Raw genomic sequence first — 15,940 nt, forward strand, 5'->3', positions numbered from 1 at the left:
TTTTTTTGAGTGCAACCTGGTGGACACTTTATTACATTTTTTTCAACTCGAATATTTTTGCTGAAGGGCCCTTCATCACGTTTTCCCCAATGGAGAGGAACTCTGGAGGGTCCTTCGTCATGTGGAGGGCATGTATCCCTCTTTTTCTGAAGGGAACCGGAGAGACCTTCATGTTTCCTCCACTGGAAGGACAATCACAATCAAGTGGGAACTTTTAGAGGCTTTTTCTCCCAACACCCCCATAGCCCACACCCCTGGAGTGACTGCAAATTGTATTGCATAATATGTTACTTCTAACATAACCAAGCGAATACATTGTCTGTCAAACTGTTTCGTGTCCTATTAAAAAGCCCATATTTGATGCCCAATTCGGACTTTTTTTTTTTACCAGTTCCTCCCTCTCACACAGGAGGCAGGCTGAGCTCCTTCTGCCATTTCACCGATTCCGTCTGAAAAGTCGTGGATTTATTAAATTGCTTGGCTCTCGTAACTATGAACTCGTTTTACTCTTAAACTGTGATACTTCATTGAAGAATCTGCCAATTCGACGCAATAATGTCCATGTAATTGAAGCGAAGATGTAGTGGTTAACATTAACTTAACTGAGGATAAAAAAATGTAACCAGCTTGAGTGAGAAAAGTTACCGTTACTACGCAACAAGGCAGCGAGGCGACCTGACGTGTGTTCGCGGATAAATCAGTAGGATTAGGATTTTGTTTATGAATGTGAAAACACAGGCAGAAAAGCAACACCGACAAGGCTATGTCCAGATATGCCTTTGGGGAAAAAAAAAAAAAAAAAAAAAGTACTGCTGTGATTCAACAGAACTGGGATGAACATGATGTCCAACCTCCGACCAAGGCAAGAGCTGCCGGTTTCAGTGCTCAGCCCCGTCGTGTCGTTATGCTTGAGTATTGGCTGGTAAACGGCGAATTATGCAGATTTCTGGACGTCGAAGGAGGAGGGCTGGAGGCTGGGCCAGCGGAATGCTACGTGTCTTGGAAGTCCCTTTTAAAAAAAACCAAAAAAAAAAAAAAACATCGTCTTCTTCGAGTACCGCAGCCAAAAGTTTTGAGATTTACAACTCAAACGACCGGCTCATCCTCCCAGGCCCGTGTGTGCAGCAGACCAGCCCCGTGTTCAGCAGTCCGTCGGCGGTAATACACTTGCGGGAAAATGTCTGGAGTGAAAAAGCTTTGCACGGTAAGTAGATATTGAGATAACCGGGAGGATAGAGGAACAGCTGAAATTAGAGCTGTCATCAGATTTGAGCCTTTCAAATGTTTGTGTAAAGTGCAATGGAGTGTATGTAAGCCGACGGCGTCCGAGACGAAGTCTCCCAAGTCGGTCCTCCCAAGTCGGTGTCAAATGTGTTAATACGCGATAATAACATGAATCTCCGCTATAGTTCACCCTTGTTTTAAGTATACTCTTACAATACGATCGCAGTCATCGCACAGAAAAGCAGCGAGAGTAGACGGTAACTTTGGCTCTCCCCTGGCTGTAGTTTTATAGATCTTTTTTTTTGGTCTTTGTATTTAAATCACTGCTCACTTGTTTGCAGCTTTGGACTTTCTTCCAGGTGTGATGGTTACAGCCTGGGCTCTGAATAGGCTGGTTGTTGTAGCAACGTTTCCATGTCAATTTGGCCCATTCATAACGGAGGGTGTCTTAAAGAGAGAGAGAGGGGAGGGGGGGGGGGGGGGGGGGGGGGGGGGTAGAAAGGAGCCACTGTGAAACAGCAAACTGATGCTGCACAGGAATGCTGCTGACTTGGAGACCATATGCGGAGTTGTCCAAAGATTGAGAAAAGCGAGAAATCAGGGGAAATATACCATGAACTGTAAGGCTCGTACAGTATGTTTCATGCACGAACTTGTCATGTGTTTTCTGTCCCATAAAGCTGTACTTTGTTGCTACAACAACAAAGGTGCACTTCTGCAGACAGTAGATGTCAACACCATATCAATACATTTAATACATTGTAAAAATGTACAAACCAATACAAATATTTAACATTCTGGACTAACATTTGACGATGACAGTGATCACTATTTGCAAAATAGTTTTTATACAAACTGTGGCGCAATGCATTTGCCCTCAGTTGAAGATTTTCACAATGCTCGTGTATCAGTTTTATCAGATAACTATTTCCTGACAACACAGGACAACTGAAGTGGAAGTTGGAGTTGCGTAAGGTTTTCAAAATCGAGTTCATACAGCACATTTCTTACACAATAATACGGTTAAAAAATGCTTTTCAATGGAACAGTTAAATGTACGAGAAAGGAAAATGTCAAAGAAATATATAAAGCGTAGGTTTTATCTCTTACATATTTCTACAGTTGTGAAATGATGTGACCATGATGAAAGTGCACAGACAAAAAAAATGACACCTCATCAGAAGTAAAGGGAGGAAGAGAGGATAAGGAGTGATGTGCTGGCTTTAAGAGTCTGTGATGGGAGGAGAGAAGGTGTCTCTGATGTCTGATAGAATACTATAGTGTTGTTTGTCCCACATTTCTGTGTGTGTGTGTGGGTTTACGAGCACAAAGTGGAGGCTACATGTCATATGAGGAGCATTATGGTCATTATGAGAGCGTGTGACGTTCATTTGTTCTAGTTTTTTTTGTGAGTCGGAGCCTCAGGTTACTTTGAAAACACTGCTTGTGGTGAAACAATGGCGTCTGATACAAGTGACGATAGTAGTATACATTTACATCCTGAATGTCTCACCTTTGTATCGTTCAGACCGCCCTTTTCAAGGTCAGCCACCAGTGTTTATTTCTCTTCGACAATCACGCGGGCAAGTTGAAATAACTAATTCATCTGAGAGAACACAACCCAAATATAACTTTCCTTATTGTATAACCTCGTGAGCTAGATCACAAGGGTATATAAGTACACAGTGGAACAACTGTAACAAGCTATGCACACCGTGATTCTCAAACCTTTCTCCTCACATGCTGACCTTTAGAAAAAAACGGTGAGAAATAATTGATTCGAAAGGCCAATTATATTATATATCTATTACTTTTTGTCAAATATTTTAGGTTACTTAGTGTGAACTTTTTTTTTTTAAATGCCATTATCATTCATATTATTATAAACCTAGCATACTTGTATACCCTCCAATAGGAAAAAAAAAATATTGACTGCTCTTCTCAAATCTTTTAATGAAACGAACTAAAAACTATGTGATGTGTCGAGGACATCTTTTACTTCAGTCATGGCCGTGTGAGGGACCACCAGAATTCAGTCAGACAGGGCCAGGAGGGGCGAGTATGCGCAAAGTGGTGACATGGGGATGGGTGTGGGGAAGAGGGAAGAGTGGATGCAGAGGGCGAACGTGTGGGCATGATCACTGCCACATCATCGCTGGGCTGCAGGCAGCACACTGGACACATTGTCCAGTCAGTCCTCTCCCTCCCTCCATGCCATCCTCCCCCTTTACCCCTCCCCTCTAAGAGTCAATACAACCCCATTTATTCACAGCCTGGTCCACATAGTCACTTTGAAAAGGGCATGGAAAACCAGTTATACAGTTACTTTTAATTACTGTGTAAAGTGTAATGAAATGCAAATCTAATTATGTAACAAGGTCCTGTTTGATGATTTCATCACACTAACTGTGTCATCATTTATTTTGCCTCAATCCAAGGACATTTCTTGTGTTTTAGGATCTCAACAGATCGACTAACGTGGTTTACCAGGCCCACCATGTAAGCCGAAGCAAGAGGGGGCAGGTTGTGGGAACCAGGGGAGGCTTCAGAGGCTGTACCATTTGGCTCACCGGTAAATCTCTTTACGGATTTGATGAAATGAGACCATGGCTGCAAGTAGACTTCATCTAATATGGACTAGTGTTAAACCAGAACCTCGTTCAACCCAGTGTCACGCTTATCCCATTCCTCCACAAGGTTTGTCCGGGGCCGGAAAGACCACCATCAGTTTTGCACTGGAAGAGTTCCTGGTGTCTCATGCTATCCCCTGCTACTCACTGGATGGAGACAACATTCGCCACGGCCTGAACAAGAATCTTGGCTTCTCAGCAGGCGATCGAGAGGAGAACATCCGTCGTATTGCTGAGGTGGCCCGACTGTTTGCAGACGCCGGGCTGGTGTGCGTCACAAGTTTCATCTCTCCTTTCTCTAAGGTCAGAACATGTTTATTTATTTATTTTTTTTGGCTGAATATCTGGGACACGTCTCTATACTTTGGACTGTATCATATGTACAATTTTTTTCCCCCGACAGGATCGTGAGGAAGCCAGAAAGATTCATGCAAGTAACGGGTTGCCATTTTTCGAGGTGTTCATCCACGCTCCTCTTGAGGTGTGCGAGAGCCGGGATGTAAAAGGACTTTACAAGAAGGCTCGTGCTGGAGAGATCAAAGGTCTGTTTGACAATATTCAACTCGGTTTTTTGTGCTGCCACTCTACAAATCATACAAGTACTGCCAAGCCCTTTCTTCAAACCTGTGGTTGACTCTAGTTATGGTTTTTTACATTTGTTGCCAGGTTTCACTGGGATTGACTCAGATTATGAACGCCCTGAGATTCCCGATCTTGTGCTGAAAACTGGTGAGCTCACGGTGAACGAGTGCCTCCACCAAGTGTTGGAGCTGCTCAGGGATCAGGTGGGTGAAAGACACCAGGATCATATGTTTTCCTTGCATAAGATTGTCAAACAAACCCTGGACAACTTTTCCAGACTTCCCTGACAGTCATTGTTCTGTTCATGCTGCATCTCACATACTGTAGGCATCCATCATATGTGTCAAATGCTAATACCTGTTCATATTCAGAATCTCTATTTAAACAAGCAGCTCAAATCCTGAAAGAAATTCAATATAGTCCAGGATGGGCTGTACTCACTGGCTACCAAAAAACAAACATTTATTTTAAACGTTGAATGAAGTAGATCACTGTTCTTTGTTTGTCCTGGATGATCCAGGCAAGCAATGAAGACTTTCACAAGCCAGGGAATGGGTTAGTAAGGAAGAGCCGTGCTTGATCACTGTGGGGGGAGTGGGTCAAAAGTGATGACTGAGATGAAAGGAAAATACTACAAAATGCTAGCCGAACAATATATGTTCAAAGGTTCTTAGGTCTCCAAATAGTTGGGGGTTTAAAAAAAAACATTTGTTCGCTGTAGTAATTCTTGAGTTACTTTTCACAGCTGAGAAAGGAAGGGGTATAGTGTTGCAGCCATGCAACATTGATGTAATGATTTGTAAATATGCTAAGGTATAACAGATCCAGACACGGATACAAACCCAGGATGTAATAATGCTTTTGCTGCCAAGGTCCTGGCTGTAGTGACAACAGTTTGCTGATGAAATTAATATCTGTTGACTCAACAAAGTTTTGTTTACAGGCCTGTCAAAGAGGCATTGGTAACTACTACTACTACTAATAATAATCCTATAGTAACCCTGTGTCAACAACATAAGCTGCCTATAGTTTGCCTTCTCTTCCAATGAATGCGTTGCCAAATAAACGCCCCAAGACAAGCTGCGTCATTCTTTATATCAACGGCACGTATATCTGCCTGGTTCACGATGATAGTGCAGATTCTTTTGAGAAGAAGCAGTGAGAGTGAAATGACACATCATCACCACTTCAAAATCCTTTTCAGAAATCAACCATGTTCTCCAATAAGACTGACAGAACCAAACTAAGTAATGTTCATGTTCACAAATCAAACTATCAAGCAAAAACAGTCTTTATTCATAAAGAGACTTGTGTCTCCAATGTGTTGTAAAAGTAGGGTATTAGTAGGCAAGTATTTTGAAAATTAGTTAAACAGAAAAGATTGTTTTGTGAACGTTTGGTAGCAGGTTCATTATTTTAAGTTGAAGGGATTCTAACTCCATTTATGATCGTATTCAGATGTAGAACAACAGGCACATCCACCGACGATAACTGGTGTACTAAAAGGAACAACAACATCCTACACCTATGATCATGAATACAACTTTTTAAGGAAAGAATGGGAGGAGTCTTCTGAATGTAGTGCTTGAAGCAGCTAATTATATATTTGATGAAGTTGAAGATTCTTTGAGTGTTTTGGTTGTATCCATGTGTCATGTTTGGGGAAAAACAAGGAGTGGGACCCAATTACAGAACAAAAATAACGAGTTTCAAAGCGCAAACATTCCTTTTATAAGTTACTGACTTTTCAAAACAAGTTATTTTTGACAAAAATGCACAAAACAAAGTCCAACAATATCCAAACACGGAAAAATCACAGAAGTTCACAGGAATCCGCAGTACAGGCTCAGGGACACAAGGAAGGTTAGCTTTTGACGAACTGACAACAAGAGGGAAGGAACACTGAGACTAAATAGACACAGGGGTTATCACACACAGGTGAGACTAACGACACAGGTGAAGACAATCAGGACAATCAAAATGCAGGGGAACCAGACAGGGGGAGGAAGTAAGACAAGAAACACTGGGGACAAGAACTTCAAAATAAAACAGGAAACACTAAAGACACACAGAGAACACATGTATGTAACAGTGACAATACACACAGGACATAGAGGATAAAAAATGACGAAAATGAAACAGGAAAATTAATCTAAACACTGAATTTAACACACCATCGTGACACCATGCCGTTAAATATAAACAGTATGTATTGTAAGTCCCTTTATATACGATCAACTTATTTTAGAAAGCTGAAAAGCTAAAGGTAAGCGATATCACGGACCTGAAATATGTGTGAAATAGACCTCCCAATTACCTGTAGTTTTAAATGAATTAACTTACTATTTTCTGAACAATTTGACTTATTATTTAAAATGGAGACAAAAATATTTACAACAAAAAATGTATCATCTACAATTAACAACCAATTACCCAGAGCCGGTATAAGTCCATACAAAAGCATAGACCTTGAAAGTTAATTGTTTGGTTGATGGCAAGAGGAACATTTTACAGTTTTTTTGATGATTGATGAATCATTTCAATCATTTTTTTAAGCATTCATGTGAAACATTCGTTGGTTTGATCTTCTCAAATGGGAAGATTTGCTGCTTTCTTTTTGTTTCATAAATAACAAAATGTAAAGTAATGGACCCTCAAGTTAAATGGTCATTCAAAAAAGAATTGCCTGATGAATTAAAAATAAAAATAATCTTTAGTGTGAGTCCTGCTTAACTCACCTTATCCAACAATAAAGTATTGATAATACCCTTTTTTTCTCTTCGTATGTAGGATATTGTACCCAGCGAGATCATGGAGGAGTTGAAGGAGCTCTTTGTCCCGGAGAACAAGCTGAATCTCGCTGTGGCTGACGCAAACACGCTTCCCACCATCAGCATCACCAAGGTAACCCACATCTCTGGTATATAGGCTTTATTTTATCACCCAGCAGAGGGGCGAGGGGTTCCGCACTAGAGGTGGCAGAGTGCCGCTTATGATGAGCCCATAAACATTCCCCACTGCTCCGCTTGTGCTAATGGTCTACTCTGACTTCCCTGGGTACTAATAAAGACATAAAAACCTACCGATCGCTCAGCTCGGATCCCTGAAGCTGAATGAAGATTTCTAGCACACATATCTACAGAATAAGTGAAAGTGAGCACTCTAATAGTCGATGTGAAAGTGAATTATATCTTCATAGAATTTTAGAGATGTGGGGCGCTGGTTGTCTTAGTTGGTAGAGCAGGTACCCCATGTAAAGAGGCAACAGTCCTCAACAAACTGATCGCTGGTTCAATTATCACCCAAGAGAGAAGACTGTTCATCCCCACTGTTGTGCATTTCATCCCCCTCTCTCTCACTCTCTCTCTCCCCACATTTCCTTGTCTCTCTTCAGCCCATACTATCAAATAAAGGCAAAATGGCCAAACAAAATAATAATGATAATAAAAATGAAACTATACAATTCCTGCAGAAATTGTGAAGGGTGGTTGCTCTCAATGCACATTAGACTGGGTTAACTGGTGAAACTCCACAACTTTGTGTTGTGGTATTGAAAGGGTTAGCCCCCTGTAGTTCATTGCATCACCCACTGTTTATTAGCTGCAGCTGCACACTGATCAATTGACATTCAAATCCCGACGGCAGAACCAAACATTCCGTCAATGTATTCCTATGGACTAAGCCCCAAACAGCTTGAAAACTAAAACTAGTATCACTGATCTGTTTGGACTTTGAGATAGTTATTTAAATCTACCATTCAGACTGTGACTTCAGTGGCAGAAAACATGAGTCAAAACAGTAAAATCCTCAAATTCAGTTGCGTGACTGTCAAGCAAATGTGGTATAGTTTAGGCTTGTCCAGGAGCTGCAGCGCTAAAACGACCGCTTTACGAGCTTGACACACATTATTGCTCTGTTTTAAACACACCTGGTATGCACCAGCCACTACACCACCAGCGCCCCAGAGCCACTCGTTTTGATACCTTATTTATGTGTGTGGCGCAAAAGCTGCGGGGGGAGAAGCGTGCCAAAACTTAGGCAACCACCCTAAAGAAGATAGTAATCAATCAGGGGACACGTTTTGTTCAAGTGTGGCCTTTAAAACTGTAAAAAAAAAATAGCGTGTATATATAATAATAGAGTAAAGCAGTACTCTTGATTACAGTTATCCAGCCCTTATAATGCTCTAAGTCTTTTAGCCAAGTGAGTTGTTGTTTGATATAAATGTGGTTAAAGCCTGTTCATAAGAAGCTCTGTTTGTCTCATTCAAACACAGCACAATGAGACTTTATATGGTTTGACACTGAAGGTCTTAAAATCATGGGAAACAGGCAAACAGTTAAAGCTAAATTGAGGTTTCAAAGAAAACATTGTTTATGGAGTTTTTTATTCATAATCAATCAATCAATTAATTTTTATTTGTATAGCGTCAACTCATAACAAGTGTTATCTCGAGACACTGCAGGTAAAAAGCAGGTAAAATACCTTACTCTTTGTCTGTTAACATTACAAAAGAGCGGGTAAAAAGACCTTACTTATTGTTATGTTACAAAAAGCAGGTAAAAGAACTTACTTATTGCTATGTTACAAAGATCCGGCCTATCCATCATGAGCACTTTAGCAAAGCAGCAAAAGTTACAGTGGTAAGAAAAAACTGCCTTATTAAAATCGGCAGAAATCTTCGGCCAGATCCCCGGCTCATGACGAAACAGCCTTCACAGGCCTAGACTGCTCCGGGCTTGGAAAGCAAACTTTAAAGCAACTACAGAAATGTTGATAAGTGTATCAAGATTTGCATCAACCAATGAATTCCATCAGTGTAGGTAAATCTTAGTCTGCCAGAAGTAGAAACATGTCTTCAGTAGTTCCTGCAGTTTATAATGAGTCATCTTTTTTTTTGTCCCCAGTTGGATCTGCAGTGGGTGCAGGTTTTGGCAGAGGGCTGGGCTAGCCCTCTGAAAGGCTTCATGAGAGAGAGAGAGTTCCTGCAGGTCTTGCACTTTGGCAACCTGTTGGACGGTAAGAGACGGCTGCAGCATATTTACTCTTCTTATAATCTGCCAGGACACAAAACAGCAGCACAGCATCAACCATAAAAGCTGCTTGTTCCCTTTCAAAGTGACAACATCAGCAACAGATGAAAGGTGTACGTGTGATTCTTCTAGGACTCTTTAAGGGCGAGAACAACAGTGAAGTGTTGGAGACAAAAGACACCAATGAAACCAGAGTCTAAGTCCTAGCCCTAATCACACACTCACACACACACACACAGAGTGGTCTTCTTAGAAATAAAGAAGAAAATGGAAAACAAATAAAGAATCAAGGACACAATCTGAGACACGGGTACAACAGCCACATGCAAACACATATCGGTAAAGTGGTTTCAATAATAATATTCTGACTTGAACATTTATGAAGGAAACTTACTTGAGGATGCTTTACCATCATTCAGGATAAATGACGTTCTTCCCTTTGTGACGGTTTGAATCATTTATGATTCTCCAGTTATTTCACTGATGTAGTCCATCCTGAAAAGCTTCTGTCTTAGAATCTCTTTATTAAGGACAATAAAAGACAAAAGGATTTTCTTCTTTTGTCACATTAAACTAACATACCTCAGAAATCCGACCAAGTTCCACCAAACCAGCGAAACCCCCTGCATCCAAACATAATGGTTTAACGGATCAAAATGTAAAATCACACCTTCAAAACGTGTGATTCCAATGCCTGCCTTTTAAAACTCAGTGTGCCCATCATAGTTTGACTACACAGGCCCACCTGACGTCGCAGATGTTAATTTTCTTTTTAATAAACTCACATTTTCATTAAGATATATTTATATGACTTTATATACTCAAGGTGAGTTCCCAACCGTTTGTCTTCTGAATGATTTCAAAAATGTTAATTACAATAGAAAAGTGGATATTGGATTTTTTTCATACTAAAATGTCAATATTTAAATCAGGTAGTCAGGTAGTTTGCAATAGAAATTGCAGCCATTTATCCATTATTTAAAGCTAATTCATTGTTTTACCTCTGACTTCTGACCCCCTTACTTTTAGCAAACTGTTCAAGCCGTTAGTCCATAAGGATGAGCTGACTTTTCAAACCATCAATCCATTACTCTAAAGCGAACTGTTCAAATCATTTAGCTAAATAACGGAGCTGTTGATTCAGTTCTTTTTTCTTTACAAACTTTTTCTTGCTTGCTCACAAGTTCACGCCCAATAGCAACAAGCTAAAATATTTAAAGTAATTGCAACTCGCAAATCATCTTAATGGTTCTGTTTATTGTTAATAAGATTTGAGAAAAGATACCTGCCATGGTTGCTATCACTGCCTGCTCTTCTCTCTCAGGCGGGGCTATCAACCTGACTGTTCCCATCGTCCTGCCTGTCAGCGCTGAGACCAAACAGCAGCTGGACGGCTGTGCGGCCATTGCTCTGGAGTACCAGGGTTCACGTGTGGCTGTCCTCAGGAACCCCGAGTTTTATGAACATCGTAAGGAGGAACGCTGCGCCAGGCAGTGGGGCACCACATGTCCACAGCACCCTTACATTAAGGTAATAAAGCATTCACTAAATGTTTTCAACACAAAGTTATAATTTCTGTGTCAACAGCATATTTACCCTCTTAGATCCATCAGTAGTGCCATCATTGTTTGCTTTCATTGTCAATATTAAAGTAAGTCTTTGTAATTTGATGCCAACAAACACTTACTTAAGTGACAAATCAATATTACACCATCCAGCTCACCTCAGGCAGTTATTTGACCCGGATATGAATACTGATTGCAGTCACAGGTGTGGTATTCTCTTTTCATCACCTTGTGCAGATGGTTATGGAGGGAGGTGATTGGCTGGTAGGTGGCGACCTGGAGGTTCTGGAGCGAATCAAATGGAACGATGGACTCGACCAGTACCGCCTCACTCCACAGCAGCTCAAGCAAAAGTTCAAAGACATGAAAGCAGGTAAGAATACCAAAACAAAATCTGCATTTTGATTGTAAGTAGATGTTGAGACTTTGAATTACATCTCCAGCGATCCAATAAACATGGATGCTGGTTCAAAAAAGTAACACAGTAGCAATTTGTTTAGCTCCTTTGCCCCATCTGTCTTTCAGAAGAACTTGAGAAAAGGACCAAATGAAAAACAAAAAATGGTAAATTTGAATGAGCATGCTGATGTTTGGCGTGTGATCACATGGTTTAACTTTCACTTTGACATGAATGTTGTGTTGAAGATTGTCTCAGTTAATTATCTTCACCGCAAAACAGTACAGTATGAATTAAGGCATATTTTCCCTTTACAGTAAGTATTCTTTGCTGCCCAGTGGTCCCATCCTTAGTTTATATACTGGTGAAAGCATGTTGTGATGTGCACTGAATGGATTAGGCCTGTAAAGACTTTGTGTAACCTTAAAGTGAACAAACCCCATGAAAAGAATAACAAACTTTCTGCCCGTCTGTACTCCTAAACCCAAGCAGAAATATATTTTTAAAGTTGGAAAGAGCTTAATGCTTTATTGTGTCAGCTTAAAACCAATAGTTCATTTGTTTGGTACTGCTCTGTGCTTCACATTTGATGTTAGTGAGTATAAAGGGGGAATACTATAGCACAAAATAATACTTCTTTCCTTCCCTAACACATTTTTAATGGGATTTGTTGACTGGCACTGCTGTGACTAGAGTGTTATACCACAGCTTTTACTACAGGCACTACAGCTTTATGAAATGTTTTATGTTCTCCTTCATGTTGTCCTCCACAGATGCCATTTTTGCTTTCCAACTTCGTAACCCAGTACACAACGGTCATGCCCTGCTGATGCAGGACACCAAGCGGCGCCTTCTGGATCGTGGCTACAAGAATCCAGTCCTCCTGCTGCACCCACTCGGAGGCTGGACCAAAGACGACGACGTGCCTCTGGACTGGCGGATGAAGCAGCATGCTGCTGTCTTGGAGGAGGGCGTCCTGGACCCGGCCAACACCATTGTGGCCATCTTCCCCTCACCTATGATGTATGCTGGGCCCACAGAGGTGGGGAGTACTTTGTGTGTGAGATCAGTTTAGCTCAAGCATTTAAGCGTGATTGAATATTAACCTTCATAACTACCCCGATCTCATCAGGTTCAGTGGCACTGTAGAGCTAGAATGATCGCCGGAGCAAACTTTTACATTGTTGGCCGGGACCCTGCTGGCATGCCTCACCCAGAAACTAAAAAGGACCTCTATGAACCCACTCACGGGGGCAAGGTCCTCACCATGGCACCAGGTCTCACCTCTGTGGAGATCATCCCCTTCAGGGTGGCTGCATACAACAAGACTAAGAGGGCTATGGACTTCTACGACAAAGCCAGGTAAGAGAGAAGAAGTCTGCAGTTATTTTTTATCATCATCTGGAATGAATATTACAGCAGCCTGAGAACCTTAGAGCTTTTCTAACCTTCAGATTGTCCCGTTGTCTGCTGTTTATTCTTTTCATAATGATTAGTCTAAATGAAACAAATGATCTCTTAACCCTTATGCAAAAAGAGGTCTACAAAGGTACTTTCACTTTGTGTCAAATTTGGGCACACCTGTGGAAAAAAACAGTATCTGTTATTTACGGATCCTGTCCTTTACATCTGTACTAATGTTTTTCTTTTTTGGGGGGCTGGGTGGGCCTTTTTTGCCTTTATTTTATTTGGATAGGACAGTTTGATAGAGAAGCAAATCTAGAGAGAGAGTGGGGAATTATAAGCGAGAAAGGAGCCGCGGGTCGGACTTGAACCCAGGCTGTCCGCCTGGAGGTCTACAGCCTACGTACATGGGGTGCGACCTAACCACTAGCCCATCACCGCCCCAATGTTTAATGACAAAATCTGCTCTTGCTTTCTCTTAGCTGCCCCACGTATCACTCACTGTAAATCTTTGTCTTCATAGATGTAGAAAATGGCTGTTTCTGCAGTTATCTGTTTAAAAAAATATATTTAGCAACCCAGTGGTAGTGTAATAGGCATTCAAAATAACCTTATAAAAACAGTCAATCCTGCTGGCTTTGGTGGTTCATAAAGAGCCATTCTTATTAATGTCAGCCTTTTTCATTACTTCCTCACTGGAGCTAAATAGAAAGTTTGAACAACATATATTTGACATGTCTGCCATAAAACCCATTAGCATAGCTGGTGATTTTGTTTTTCAATTAGATATTTGATTCACTGAGTAATCATTGCAGATGTATTTGTCACTACATTTTTCAGACTTGCTGTGAAATAATAATACAGTGTTGCATTGCATCCTTTTACGCCAAAACTGAATTTGATGAGAATGTGAACCATCTTTGACCCCATGTTTTCTCCTGTCGGCACTGTAAGTGGTTATAGCATAAACAAGACAACTCCCAAAATTTGACACTGTACGATATCAAGCTTTCTCTTGTAGATTGTTACAGATTATTTTTTTTTTTTTTACATCTAACGAACTATCCTGCTGTCTCGCCCATCTTAGACATGCTGACTTTGAATTCATCTCTGGAACCAAGATGAGGAACATGGCTCGAAGCGGAGAGAACCCTCCGGAAGGTTTCATGGCCCCAAAGGCCTGGAAGGTGCTGGTGGAGTACTACACCTCGCTGCAGAAGGACAAGTAGTAGACAAAGTCATCCAGCTGGCCAGACAACAGAGTACTGTAAAAGGATACAAGAGGTTCTTAAGAGGGTATTTTAGATAGATTTTTGTAAAATCACTTATAAAATATGCACATTAAGAATTATGTATTTGCTACAAATAATGAGTTGTGGGTGTTTTATATAAGTCTTCACCAAACCAAAATGAATCTTCTTACAGCAGTTAAGAGATATAATTTTTACCTTCCTATAAAACAATGTGATTTATAAATCCATTGTATGTTTATATGCAAATTAACTTAAGCTATGTATTTTAATAAATTAAAATTAACTTGAGATTCTTTTTTTATTTTTAGTTGGGGTTTTTTTGGAGCACATTCCAAAACAGAAGACATTTTTGATATTTGCATGTAATTATCTGAAGGATGTGATACATAAAAGAAACGTATAGATTTCACTTTTTTTATAGCATTTTATGGAAATGGTCATGTTATTAGTATACGAGCTGAATGAGAGTCGGTGTCAGTTTTATCACTACCTAAAGCGCCTCTTTACATGTATGGATGTTGATTAATTCATCATGTTTCATATTGTTGGGAAATACAACCTAGATATAAATGTGTCAAAATGTGAAAGTGCCTTACTCTGAAAATGTCAAAATTGTAAATCAGAAACTGCACGAATCTCTGACTGATGTTGTCTATAATGTCTCTGACAACTGTGTGATTGTATGAGAGGGCATGTGCATTCATATAATAATAAAGACCTGAAGGACAAAGGTTGTCCAATTCAGTAATAAAGTAACAGATTTGTTTGTGAAGTCATTGCTGACTCTTTCATACTGAGATCATTTGCCAGTTAGATAAGCTATAACCCCTTTGTCCTCATGTAATAGATTATAATGTTTATTTTTCAGGGATGCGTTTGTCCTGAATCCATCTGTGTGCAGCTGGTTATGCAACATACCTGGTATTAACTTTTGTCTGTACAAGGTGCACACTTATCGACATAAGGTTGAAGTCGACTGGGCATTGATGCATTCTTTGGCTGCAAAACTAAAAGTGCAACGCTGCCATCTGCTGGTTGAAAAACAAAACAAAGAAGTACTTGACATACATACACTTCTCTGTGTCTGATAAATAACCAACAGCAATGACAACCAATGGTGGAGATATTCTTTAAAATACTGTTTACATACTCTGAACTGAAAAACACTGAGTTCAGCTTCACATTGGCTTTACCTGCCAGACCCTTTCTAACAGATGAAGGAGATCATGATATTTTTTTCAAACTACTCTTGATGAGCGTTCTTCTATGAGGAGAACTAATCTTCCCTGTAAGAAGCAGATTCCTAATTAGCCTCACATCGGATCAGATCATCTGCGATGTTCCAGGTAACCCCATTTAAATATACTGAACTGGACATTCAGTACTTAAATAAAATCTCCCAACTAATGTGCATTCATCATGCCATGTCACTGAGAAATGCCCCAGAAGTTCATTATACTGTTCATCTGGGCTGATGTTTCTGAAGAACCTCAATTCAACAGCTCATATGTGTTCTTCAAATAGGCGTAAAGAAAAAAGTCAAATTTATTCTCAAATGTTCAACAAAAATATGAAAGTAATGAGCAAGGCTAATCTTACTATGTAAATGCAAGTTTACAGATTGAATTGGTGACTTGCAAGGCTGTCATGTTGGATGTGTAAGGAAGCTCTTAATGTAGGCTGATATTAAAGTTCAAGAGGAGAGATTGTGTCAAGGATCATGTTGCATTATAAATGTGAAACCCTCTCATAAAACAATAATAGATGGGACCATTGGGATAAAACTTGTAATGTTTTCTTCCAACCATTAACATGAAATTTTTTTTTTTTAATACGTAAGTTTTTAGATTGC

The 15,940-nt window shown here is 40.2% G+C and overlaps 1 protein-coding gene across 2 annotated transcripts; it reads left to right on the top strand.

Moving 5' to 3' along the window:
- The first annotated feature begins 953 nt into the window (after nt 1-953).
- LOC132975390 (bifunctional 3'-phosphoadenosine 5'-phosphosulfate synthase 2-like) lies at nt 954-14,844 on the top strand. Of its 2 annotated transcripts, XM_061039898.1 has the most exons (13): nt 954-1,204; nt 3,682-3,796; nt 3,922-4,157; nt 4,258-4,396; nt 4,521-4,639; nt 7,227-7,340; nt 9,344-9,455; nt 10,057-10,110; nt 10,794-10,999; nt 11,272-11,407; nt 12,205-12,473; nt 12,564-12,793; nt 13,923-14,844. In XM_061039898.1, the coding sequence occupies exons 1-13, from the start codon at nt 1,178-1,180 to the stop codon at nt 14,062-14,064; spliced, it is 1,899 nt and encodes a 632-aa protein (XP_060895881.1). In that variant the 5' UTR covers nt 954-1,177; the 3' UTR covers nt 14,065-14,844. The 2 variants fall into 2 exon arrangements, with proteins under 2 accessions (XP_060895881.1, XP_060895882.1); XM_061039899.1 differs by lacking the exon at nt 10,057-10,110 and having other exon boundaries at nt 960-1,204.
- The last annotated feature ends 1,096 nt before the right edge of the window (nt 14,845-15,940 follow it).

This window comes from Labrus mixtus, chromosome 6, assembly GCF_963584025.1.
Source record: "Labrus mixtus chromosome 6, fLabMix1.1, whole genome shotgun sequence".
In the NCBI taxonomy this organism is placed as follows: Eukaryota; Metazoa; Chordata; class Actinopteri; order Labriformes; family Labridae; genus Labrus; species Labrus mixtus.

Coding starts and splice junctions, on each gene's coding strand:
- LOC132975390 (XM_061039898.1), top strand. CDS start 1,178: ATGTCTGGAGTGAAAAAGCTTTGCACG. Junction 4,397..4,520: donor TCGTGCTGGAGAGATCAAAG/GTCTGTTTGACA, acceptor ATTTGTTGCCAG/GTTTCACTGGGATTGACTCA. Junction 11,408..12,204: donor GTTCAAAGACATGAAAGCAG/GTAAGAATACCA, acceptor TGTCCTCCACAG/ATGCCATTTTTGCTTTCCAA.